Raw genomic sequence first — 12,322 nt, forward strand, 5'->3', positions numbered from 1 at the left:
AGTGGTCCTTTTGCATGAACAAAAAGTGGGAAGATACAGATGTTTTAGCAAGCCACTTTATCTGACATCTGAATATGTCTAAACTCGCGTAGAAGTGAGACCTGTTACTCTATGACAGTCAGGATACTTTTTGTATAGTGTACAAAAAGTATCCTGACTGTCATAGAGTAACAGGTCTCACTTCTACGCGAGTTTAGACATATTCAGATGCAGCACGACAATATTTTATCAAGAGTTTTCAGGGGAGATTCCAGAGATTGAGGCCACTGAGAGTTACAGATTCTGTAGGAAAACTACTAGATTTAGACAGGGACAGAGAGAAGCACAAGATTTCACACTTGACAGGGATGTCTGCTTTGATGTCCAATTACTTAGTTTGGTGCAATGCCATGTATACGTAGGTTGATAATGCTGGATGATTATGACAATGGTAGTCATGATGATAACAACACTATGATAATAATAGCAGTAGTAGTAGTTAAGAGGCCAATGCTGTGAGAGTTTGACACGCAAATGTCTTCAAACATTTAATAAATGTGGCTCTTGTTTCTGTGAAGGAGAAAACTTGCAACATAGATGGACTTTGTTATGGTGAAGGTGACACAAATCCTACCAGTTCCTGTTTACTTTGCAGACCTGAAGTATCAAGGTTAACTTGGTCAATTTCTGAAAGTAAGTTTTGATCAGTTATAAAGGCTCCCTTGTCAAATACTGTAACCTAACATAGCATAGTACGTTAGCTTACATCTTTTCAACACAGGTGAGACAGGGGTGGGGAAAGTGTGACCTATAGGTCTAAAACAGCCCCCAGGGCTGTTTTGGGGTCCCCAGAGGTTGTTGTTTTTTATTGCCCTGAAATGTTGCCATATGAACTCTAGGGAGCATGGAAGGCATTTCCATCATGTTTGGAGGCATGCCTCAAAAATATTTTTTGCAAAAAAAAAAAAAACCCAACAAAAGGACAAAAAACAAAAAAACCTTAATTTGTTTTGCCCTGAAATGCTTTAAACTGTTAAGGGGTGTGGCGTATATTTCCACCACCTGGGACAACTAAGGCTCAATAAATGCCTTTTTTGAAACCCCAAACATGGTAAAATACTCCCACATCTCTTAGAGGCATTTGGGGCAATTTTTCTTATGAGAGCAAGTGTGACTCCCCAAAGTCTCCTAGGAGGTTAATGCCTCCCCACCCAGCCTTCCACAGTTGAGCACTCCTGTACTAGGAAATAAAAAATGCTGCCTAGATGAATTTATTAAGTTAGCTACAGTAAAGCGCCTTGTTTTGTGACTTCCTTGGGACATTAAAAATAGGGTTTTAACACCCAGCAGGCCACTTCATATAGATCAAGTGGAGAGGAAAATGCTGGTGCTCCAGATACTTTGGCCTACAACTATCATCAGCCCTACACAGCATGCCAATGGTAAGGAATTGTGGAACATGCAGTCCAAAGCATCTAGAGTTCCCCGAGTTCCCCACCCTGACATATAGCATCGGACACTGTGCCATGCTGAGCCTTGGCTGTGATGCCCAACTTTGCATGTGTTCTACATTAATGATTTTCATCATGCAGTCTTTAAGCAAAAGGCTAACATATATCTGTTCATAACAAATCCGGCAAAGGCTAGGAACAATGCCTATCAAAACTGTAAAGGAGTATAATTACCTTAAAATCCTTTTAACACCCAGCAGTTCATGAAATGAGCTTCCTTTAAATTTGTATTCTTTTGCATTGATAGATGTCAGTAACTGAAATGTAGCTCAATGAATGTTCTGCTTGCTAGAGAAATACATGTCATTATGAAGAGAGTGGTTGGGGGCAAGAAGAGAGGCCCACTGACATTACATAATTATAGACTCTGGAAACCAGAGTTCAAATCCTTGCTTGGTTATGAAACCCACTCGGTGATCTTGGGCAAGCCACATGCTCTCAACCTCAGGGAAAGGCAATGGCAAACCTTTTCTGAACAAATTTTGTCAAGAAAACCCCATGATAGGTTCATCTTAGAGTTGACATAAGCTTGAAGGCTCATAACAACAAACCACAAAGCACTATTAATCAATTTTAACTGTTGTGGTTCCATTCTGTGGAATCCTGGAATTTGCAGTTTAGGGAAGGGTATTTAGAATTCTCAGCCAGAGCATCCCATTGCCTCCCCAACTACAAACTCCAGGATTCCAAAGAATGGAATCAATGTTTTTAAAAGTGAGATAATAGTCCAGTAAATATGTAATGTGAACAGACCACAGAAATGTATTCAGTACTGAGGTCTACAACCCCAGTGAAGCACCTACATTAAAGGCTGGCTTTCTCAGGACCAATGTCATGTATCTGTTTTTGCATTTCATCATATTTGCCTCTTTCCTGGTTGAAAACAATCATGTAGCCATAAAACAAAGCATTGTGTTCAGTTACTTACTCACAGTAGGCCTTTGGCAGTGGCTTCCTATGCATCTGTAGAAGTATCTCAGTGATGATCAGACAGAATAGGGCAATACATTTCCTTGCTACAGCCTATTTGTGGAGTATATTCTTAATACCATCACTCTTTTCCTCCTGCAGACAACCAGCCTCCTGTATTCCAAAACATACAAGAAAAGCTGCAAGCATTTTATGGAGAGCATTTTGTATATCAGTTCAGAGCAATGGATCCAGAAGGCTCCGCTGTTGCTTTCTCCTTGGATTCTGGCCCCCCAGGTGCCAATCTTTCTCCTGCTGGACTCCTCATCTGGAAGGCATTGTCAAAAAATGCTGAGAAATTTGCCTTTTCTATAACTGATGACTGCAGTGCTGAAACCAAAATAGTAATAGAGGTAATACCTGTTGTGATCAAACACTAATTTCTATAATATAGCAATAAAATTCCATTACAAATGATATTTCTAGTTCATGAGTTAACACCCTGCTGTTTATTGGGTATGTTTTGTAGGTCAACACGAAACCATGTGACTGTTTAAATGGTGGGTCTTGTGTGACAAACACCAATTTCCCCCCTGGAAGAGGGAAATATCTGTGTGTCTGCTTGCCAGGATTTGAAGGTGACCTTTGTCAAGTGAACACTGATAACTGTGCATCCAGTCCCTGTGGCCGTGGCAGATGTTTTGATGGGATAAATAGCTTCCGCTGTGAATGTACGCCAGGGCTGCAGGGTGAATTGTCATTTATTCTGAATTTACATAGCAGTAATTCAATTATGTGCATGATTTCAGTATTCAGTTTCTCTGTTACTTATTTAAGCAGAACAGACAGGTTCTAAGCATTGCTTACTGAATTGCATCTTCACATAATACCTGCTCAAGCCAGTAAACAAGAGGGCAAAGGTTTGGCTTTAACCTTGTGGGTTTTTAGATTAGAGAGAAAGGCAGTATAAGAAATAGAAACACAGTATGACCCTGTACATGTAAGTTTAGAAGTATGTTTTGTAGAGTTTAATGGGTTTGGTCTTAGGAAAACAACTTTATATATAACACTCCTTAAATGTATGTATAGGAAAATGTTGTAGGAAACCCTGTCTTTTTTTGGAGGGAGGTTATTTTATTATTATTTTCAGAAGTTCAGAGTGTCTATTGGAGGGAAGGCAATGATGTTACCGAATTATAGAAATTTAGAGTATAGACATATCTGTGAGAGTTTGTTTGGCGAGCTGCTTGTGTGGAAGAGCAACTAAATCCTGAACAGTCTTTAGGTGTACCTAACTGGTTTTATTTCTATTCAGGCAGACATTGTCAAGAAGATATAGATGAGTGCAAATCCATGCCATGCTTCCCTGGAGTAACTTGTTTTAATACAGTGGAATCCTATTCTTGTGGCCCATGTCCAGAAGGCATGTATGGAGATGGGAAAATCTGCCATGGTAAAACCAATATTTTTTAGTCATTTTATTTGTTTATTTATTACATTTATATCAGACTTTTCCTTCAGAGAACTCAAAGTAGCATATATGGATCTCCTCCTGTGCCTGTTATCCTCAAAACCCTGTCAGGTAGGTCAGACCAAGTCAGAGAGTGAGCATCCAAAAGATTGTTGTAGCTGTGGGACTGATGTCAACCCTAAGGAAGTGTTTTACTGGAAATATTTGTTTAGAGGGCTTTTGCTATTGTCTTCTTCTGGGGCTGAGAAACTGTGACTTGCCAAAGGTCATTGAGTAAGTTTCCATGTAGGAGTCAGGATTTAAATCCTGATCTCCTGGAGTCCTAGACTAACACCCAAACCACTACAAGTTGTTGGCTCATGCCCAAAGATGCCAAGTCTGGCTATTAATATTAATTAATAGTGGCTCTGCAGTGCAGTCAACTTGCATTTTATACAGATTCTTTACTAATATTTTGCTTGTTGCGCTGGGCATACTCAAATCAATGGTTGTGCCTAGTGTAGCCTTATGGATGTCAGCCCATGACAGGAAGCAGATTCTTTCTAGCAGCATCCCTAGTACTACTATCCCTGTATAAATCTCTGTAGGAATTTGATATCTGATAGCAAGTTTCACCTGTATGAGGTAGAAGACAAGTTTAGAATGAAAAATTATGGTTAGATTAGCTTAAGTCTCTAGAGATGCTTAAAAGATGGTTCTTTTATTGAGCCGTTTTATCAACAAAAGATCCATCTTGTGAGCATGTTGAGGTGCATTTCTGGTTTCTCATGTATTCGATGCTTCCTGGATTTTGCTTGCTTCCTTAAGTTTCTTGGGCTGCATCCACCCTGCAGAAATAATCCAGGTTGGCACCACTTTAACTGCCATGGGTCAATGCTATGCAATTCTGGGAACTATAATCTGTTGTGGCACTAGAGCTCTCTAACAGAGAAGGCTAAATGTCTCACAAAACTACAGTTCCCAGAATTCCATAGCATTGAGCCATGGCAGTTAAGGTGATGTCGAACTGGATTATTTCTGAAGTGTGGATGCAGCCCTGGATCCTTTTCCAAAAGTCACCTTCCTATAGTACCTAACTCACAAATCATGGCATCTGTATAGGTATGTCTGTGGGTGTTACAAGGCCAATGTGCCTAACTCCAAATCTCATACCCATAAATTTGTAGACGTTGGTGCAGTAAAACACTGAAATAAATATAAAAGGGGATATTTTGGTATGATTACATAGTATAGCTGGACCCAAAATGCCTAAACAGATACAGCAGGGGAAGGCAGCAAGTTACCAGGGCAACGGACAAAGAAGCTGCCGATGTAGAGCAAGTGAAAAGCTGAAATGAGAGAGATGCTACTGGTGAAATTAAATTTTTTATGAAATCAAGGAGGAAGCAGTGAAAAAAGTAGAGAATAAATCCCTCAGACGTCAGTAGAGAGAGAAAACAAGAGAGCTGCATATTAGGAAGAAATGGTTACTGTAAACAGAAGAATGGCTTTTGAGGATCTGTGCTGTGTGGCAGGCCTGACTGAAGCTGCAAGTGTATTAGGGGTTTATGTTTACTGAAAGGACACCTTTGGAGGTGGGTGGTGAGTGTTGAAGGGAAGGGATGAAATGCACTGTAATAGGAATATAATCATGGTTGTTACTGTTTTGTTGGAACTGTATTTAAATGTTAGAAGGAACTGCATACTCTGGTACCACTTGATCTGACTTCTCCATATTTGTTGTCTGAATCCTATTTTTATCACTGTTACCATTTTATTTATTTATTTATTTATTTGGTGAATATTGTTTGATTATTCAGGTTGAATTATGTTTCTAAGAATTTGGGATCCAAGAAAACAGCATGTTGAAATCTTGTTACTTTTGCAGCATTCTGCATGAAATGGTCACACTGCAGTCTTAAAAGCAATTAGATATGAGATTATGAATGCATCTACATTACACAGTTATACCATTTTGATACCACTTTACCTATTGTGTCTCAGTCTTATGCAATCCTGGGTTGTGTAGTTTAGTGAGAGACTTGGAAATCTCTACCAGAGAGATCTAATGCTTTTGTTCAGGCAGGTGAATTAGATAATTCCAAATACTTCTCCAAACAATAAATCCCAGGATCCTGCAGAATGAAACCATGGCAGCTGAAGTGAGATAAAACTGCTATAGTTATTCATTGTGGGTATACACTAGAACTGACTAACTTCAGAATCGAGAATTAATTGTTCTTTGTTTGCAAAACTTTTGACTGGGCTCCATTGTATTTATGTTAACAGTTGAAATTAAATCAACAAGTGCAACTCTGTTCTATCCTTCAACATCAGGAGATGGATATAGCCAAAATGAAGATCAATATGATGAAACTGAAATAAAAGTGGGGGAAAGCCACATTACTGACAAAAGAAACAGAATTGCTGGTGCTCATACTGGTGAAAATGTTTCTGGCAAGTAAAGATCTCAGGTTTATGTTATTCATATACTTTTTGAAGAAGGGGAAATATTATCATTATTGTTATTACTTCTATTATTACAGTTCCTTATGATTTCTGACTTTTCAAAATTAAGGGTGATGTGTACATGAGGTTGTTTTACATCTAGACAACAAGAAGCTGATTTATATCAAATAAACTATTACTGTGTAATAAAAAATACACAACAATACAGTACCAAGTTTGAGCTTTTCTATTTCAAGGGCTGGGTTTCCATATGAGCTGTGAGGAGCAAAAGTAAAATAAAATAAAATAAATCCTCTTTTTCCTGACCCTGGCTGCGTCCGCATTGCCAAAAGAATCTGGTTTGATACCACTTTAACTGCCATGGCTCAAGGCTATGGAATTCTGGCAATTGTAGTTTGTTGTAACAGCTTGGCAGCTCTTAATAGGATGTAACTGTGTAGTGTGTGTGTGTGTGTGTGTGTGCGTGTGTGTGTGCATACACATCCCCACATACACACTCAGACACATTTTTTAAAATTTTAAATGGTGTGCTGCAAATAGTATGGCATTGTAGAGCCTCCATATTCACATGTATCTTCTCAGTAATGCTGAGCAGTGTTGCAAGTATGGAAAGACTACTGATAAATGGGTGAATATTTTGTACAGATTTAAGAATATTTTCTTTCCAATGTACATGTTGTAATTATTTTTGTTTCTGTCTTCTCTGTTTCTTTGGCAGGTTTTGTGCAACAGTCAGCTGCTCAGGTTCCAAACATTACAAACCTTCCTCCTAATCCTGCAGATGTTCCCCAAAGATTTGTTCCCACAGAAAGAGCCAACAGCATTCCACTGATTTCTGCAGCTGAAACAACGGAATCTTCAAATGTATTCTTTTCACAGAGAACAGCTTTTGGAAAGGCTGTCAGTAGTAAATTTCCTGATTATGCATTTGATATCAATACAGTGAATGTCCATTCTGTCAATGCAAGGAAAGACTTACCAGTAAACTCTACATCTGACACGTTGCTTAGGAATAACACAATCTCTTTTAGGAAGACAACAAAGACGCAAGACCCAACCTCTTCTCCACTTGAGACCAGCATTACATCGAGCAGCAGAGCTAACATGATCAATGGGACATGGTTTGCAAAGAATGAACTGGGAGAAAGAAGTGACCACAGATTTCAAAGCTCCTTCAGCAAACATAAAGATAATACTGTACCATCCACCTTTGAGAGATATGTTATGCTACCTAAAGGTCCAGGCACACATAAAAAGTTAATCTCAACTGCTGTGCCACGATTATTAACCTGTGCAGATTCACCCTGTTTCCCTGGAGTTCCTTGTAAACCAAGCGAAAAGGGAAATTTCAAATGTGGTCGTTGTCCTTTCGGTTATTATGGAGATGGTACTGTTTGTAAAGGTATGAGTACCTACAGTAACACAAGAATTTTATGTTATTGTAGCTAGCAATAACATGCTTCTAGCAACTTTGTGATTGTTGTGTGCCTACAAGTCATTTCTGACTTATGGAAACCCTATGCCCATGACTAAATTGTGTGATGGACAGCTTTCAGCCCACAATTGTCACATGGATGGTGTCTACACTGGCCAGGATACTACAGGAACAGCTTGGAGAGATCTAGCCCTAGAGCTGCCCCAACATCTCCCTGTTACCTTGGGCCCTCTGTTGCAATGCTGGGTTGTGGGTCATACATGTGTCCTCCTGTGCTGCCTGGTGCACAATGTTGCAATGTTTGGTTGTGGTTCATACATGTGTCCTGCTGTGCTATCACAGTGATTCACCTGCTCTAAACTCAGAACAAGGTGCTCAGCATCAATTACATGGCCGGGGGCCTCATTCTGATCTCAAAGCAAGTGACTTGCCACAATAGTGAGACACATTGTAAACAGCCACCAAGCATCACAACAGCAGACTCTTCAGGGGATATCCAGAGCAAACAATGAGTTTTCAGAAGCCATTTTGAGGGTTTTTAATGGGGATTTTTTTTTTGGGGGGGGGGGCTATGAGGCTGTGTTCTAGTAGAGTTTTTTGCTGACGTTTTGCCAGCAGCTACGGCTAGCAACTTCAGAGAATGCTGGCATGGAAGAGAGTGGGGTTTGCATACTGCTGGTTGAGAGGAAGTGTTTTTGTCCCGTTTTTAAATTGTAGTTACATTGTTAATTTGCATGCCATCCTGGGTCACATTCAAGAGAGAGAGAGAGAGATTGGATATAAATCAAATTAATGAATAATTTCTCCTTCTCTTCTAGCAATATGCAGGCACACATGTGGTCAAAACATGGAATGTGTAGCTCCCAATACATGCAGATGTAAGCTTGGTTACTCTGGTCGTAGTTGTCAGGCAGGTGAGTACAACATGTTGCCTTTTACATGTCCAGTTGATAAAATCCTAAATAATACCTCTAAAGTTTGAAAGTTGTTTTTATACAGCTTTGTGTCGACCAGAATGCAAAAACCGTGGGAAGTGCATCAAGCCCAATCTATGTGAATGCCTCCCTGGGTTCAGTGGCTCCATCTGTGAGGAAGGTAAATGAACTATCCTCTAACGGATGACCCAAAATGTATACTGGAGATTGCTGTGAATATTGATCCTTAGAACATGTCAGTGTCAATTATTTTTCACTTTCCAGAAAACAGAATCTGAAAGAATCTGAAAAGCCATAATTCATTTTTGTTCAAACATTTGTTCAAACATTTCCCATAAGGTCAAGAGTACATAGACCTGTGCTCTTTAGTCTAAAGACATTCTGAAAAGCTGAAGTGATGTGTGGAGATCAACAACAGCATCCTGTATGAAGGACCTCTTTCCTGTCATCCTATTGTAACCCTTTACCAGTATGTGTCTGGCACAAAAATTAGCTCTAATGTAAATGGCTCAGTAGTTGCTGAAATGTTTTGTTTGTGTTTTATTTCATATTCTAATGAAAGACTAACTTATATGTAAAATGTAATGGTCTAAAGACATTTGGATGCCCCTGTTTCATCAATATTACTCAACATACCTTTATATTTGGCATATATGTATGCAGCTAGTGTAGGGATGGGGAACCTGTGGCCTTCCTGAATTTGCTGGACTGTAGTCCCCATTATACCTAATCATCAGCCATGCTCTTAGCTGATGGAAGTTACTAGTCCAGCTGCCTCTGGAGCACCACAGGCTTCCTCAGCCTTGAACTGGAGATTAGGTTTAATTATACTTAAATTAGTCTGGTTTTAATTAGTGGGACTTTTCTTAGTCATGGTTACTATTTAAGCCCTACAGATTTCATAGGGTCTACTCTAGACATAACTAAATCAGGACCTATTCTCTCATTTTTTTTGTTATTTAAATTGTTTTTCCTGTATATGAAGAAGATAAATGACAATACACCATCTAATTCAGGGGTAAGCAAAGTGCCCACAAGACCATTTTTTAGACTTCCCAGTGTTCCTCCCCAAATTTGCAAAGTTTGCCATTTTTACCAGAATTCCCCCCCATTAGTAAAAATGTCTAGTGGCTATTATACTTTGGACATATCATGAGATGATTTGACTGATTGGAAAAGGCAATGCTGGGGAAAATGGAAGGCAGTAGGAAAAGAGGAAGATCATGTTATATAGCTGGATAGACTCAAGCAAGGAAGGCATGTGCATGTAGCGTGCAAGACCTTAGCAGAGCTATTGATATTTTAGATTACTCTCATTCATTAGGTCACCATACATAAAAACCAACTTGGTGGCAAACAACAACAAAGAAGACACAGAGACAATTTTGCCATGTTCCCCTCACTTGTTTTAAGCCTAGGGGAGGCCTTTTTTCAATCAAAAACTAGACTAGCAGTTACCCTGATTTAAAGGCACATTATTCAGTGAAGCAGACCCTTCACCCAGACTACTTAATAATGACAGATTTCTTTGAACTGAACTTTATTCTCAGTTATAGACTGAGTATAGTTGTCATAGTTAAATTAATCAGAAAGGTGCCGATGCTGAAAATGCAGGTTGGAATTTGGTCTTCTCCGTTTTGATATTCCAAGAAGCAATTTCAGTGTTTCTTTCAAAAATATTACTGTTTTAAATAAGCTGTGGAAGCCTATTTTATTTTATAATTTGTTTGAACATCTCTGATTTTCATGGAATTTTTGGAGCTGATTTCCTGAAGAGACTACTTTTGCACCTGCAGCACATTGTGACCCACCTTGTCTACATGGAGGGACATGTCTTTCTAGAAACCTCTGCACTTGCCCCTATGGATTTGTTGGTCCACGATGTGAAACAAGTGAGTCATTAAAAGAAATGTTGGTGCTTGCCTGTGTGGGTCTGTGGGCACAGGGTGCAAAGCAAAGCAAGCAAGTCCACTACAAGTCAATTATTACAAATATGAAAATTGGATGAACAGAGAATCATGGTGTAACCAGACATCCCCCAAATGAAAGGCACTATATATTTCTGATGTTTTATGCTACAAAACCTGTCACAGTTATGCTGCAAAAGGTATAACAGACTTTTCATTAATTGACTGATGTTATTGATAAGAGAGCTACAAGTAAATGCCAGATAATTAGACTCTGGCGTTGTTTTTCTTGGTTCCATTCTCAGTCAGGCAAAATTTTATCTAGCTGTGCAAATGTGGATGTTTCAAATATATCCATGAACTTGAGATCCCTCCTGAAATTTGTGTATGTAGGTCGAGCTGTCTAATTGTTATATATTATGTTGTTTTCCTATTTAGCCAGGCTTGGAATACACCTGTTGAAATCAATGGGCCTTAGTTACGATGAGTAATACAGGATTTCTTTCAGTGAATCCACTCTATGTAGGACAGCCTGAATCAAGCTCATGATTGTTTTCCATCTTTTCTTCTCCTGGTCTTTAAAATTGTTTAAGACTGTTCAGGGATATCGAGACATATTTCAATACCTTTTGACTCTTTATTTTACTATAAAATCAATGGCAAAGAATGGTGCCATAAAAAAGTTTCCCATTGTGTGTGTGTGTGTGTGAGAGAGAGAGAGAGAGAGAGAGAGAGAGACAATGGCCCGTTACAGACGGGCACTTTAGTATGCGCTCCGTGTGTGCTAGGGTTGAAAAGGGGCGTCCTTTCTGGACGCCCCCAACCCTAGGACGCACGGAACGCACATAAAATGGCGGCAGCCGTTCCACATGGCCGCCGCCATGAGGACGTCACGACCGCGCCGCCTCTATACGGGGCGGCACAGAAGTTACGTCCTCGCTCCGTGCCAGGGCCCCTAGTGCGCCCTTAGCATGGAGCAGGAAGGAGCTATGTTTCGGAGCTCCTTCCTGGTTTGATCCGCTGGGCGCAGCCTTCACACAGCTGCGCCCAGCGGACCAAAGGAGAAAGGGGCCAAGCGGCCCCTTTCTCCTCCTCCCCACCGCCGCGGGGTGTCCTTGGGGCTTGAAGCTCCAGGGACACCCCTTTTCAGGCTGCGGGGAAGCAGCGTTTTGCCGCTTCCCCGCAGCCTGAAAAGCGGCAGATTGGGGCCTCAGCGGCTGCCGTTCTGGCCTCTGAGGCCCCGATACACTGGGGAAAGGGGCGGGTGCAGACCGCCCAAATGGGTGGTCTGTAACCCGCCAATGCCAGAGGCCAAGACTAAGACCAACTACTTTTGGTGGGAACTACACCTTTGTAACTTGGTCTTCCCCAAAGTGGTCCACGTGGACCCCCAGGGGTCCATGGGAGACTCGACGGGGGTCTACGGGGGTCTAATCTTCACATTTTTTGACGAGTTTTGGGAATATGGTAGAAATGTAGCAGCAGGGGGTCCACCAACATCAGTAAAATTTTGAAAGTGGTCTACGAGAAAAAAAAGTTTATCCAGTTGTCTTGTGGTCAATACAGCCAACAAAGTAATATATCAATTGTATTGTTTCAGTCCAGCACACACTATTAATATATAGCCCAGACTGTGGTATATTTTTGTATTGACTGTGCAGATCAAATGATAACTAGATATCCTTCTGTGGAGAAGTTAATAACAAAAGCGTTATACCAGGGTTGGG

The 12,322-nt window shown here is 40.3% G+C and overlaps 1 protein-coding gene across 1 annotated transcript in view; it reads left to right on the forward strand.

Moving 5' to 3' along the window:
- Positions 1 to 12,322, forward strand: part of LOC149309851 (von Willebrand factor D and EGF domain-containing protein-like) — a 56,504-nt gene that overhangs the window by 34,916 nt on the left and 9,266 nt on the right. Inside the window, exons 16-24 of the mRNA XM_089534015.1 lie at positions 558 to 672; positions 2,562 to 2,812; positions 2,929 to 3,037; positions 3,715 to 3,852; positions 6,139 to 6,306; positions 7,037 to 7,720; positions 8,572 to 8,667; positions 8,753 to 8,848; positions 10,485 to 10,580. Of these exons, the coding sequence (XP_089390141.1) occupies positions 558 to 672; positions 2,562 to 2,812; positions 2,929 to 3,037; positions 3,715 to 3,852; positions 6,139 to 6,306; positions 7,037 to 7,720; positions 8,572 to 8,667; positions 8,753 to 8,848; positions 10,485 to 10,580 (1,753 nt within the window). The remainder of the gene's footprint in view (positions 1 to 557; positions 673 to 2,561; positions 2,813 to 2,928; positions 3,038 to 3,714; positions 3,853 to 6,138; positions 6,307 to 7,036; positions 7,721 to 8,571; positions 8,668 to 8,752; positions 8,849 to 10,484; positions 10,581 to 12,322) is intronic.

This window comes from Sceloporus occidentalis, unplaced genomic scaffold (genome assembly GCF_023333645.1).
Source record: "Sceloporus occidentalis isolate IW3139 unplaced genomic scaffold, rSceOcc1.0.p SCAF_7, whole genome shotgun sequence".
NCBI classification, from domain to species: domain Eukaryota; kingdom Metazoa; phylum Chordata; class Lepidosauria; order Squamata; family Phrynosomatidae; genus Sceloporus; species Sceloporus occidentalis.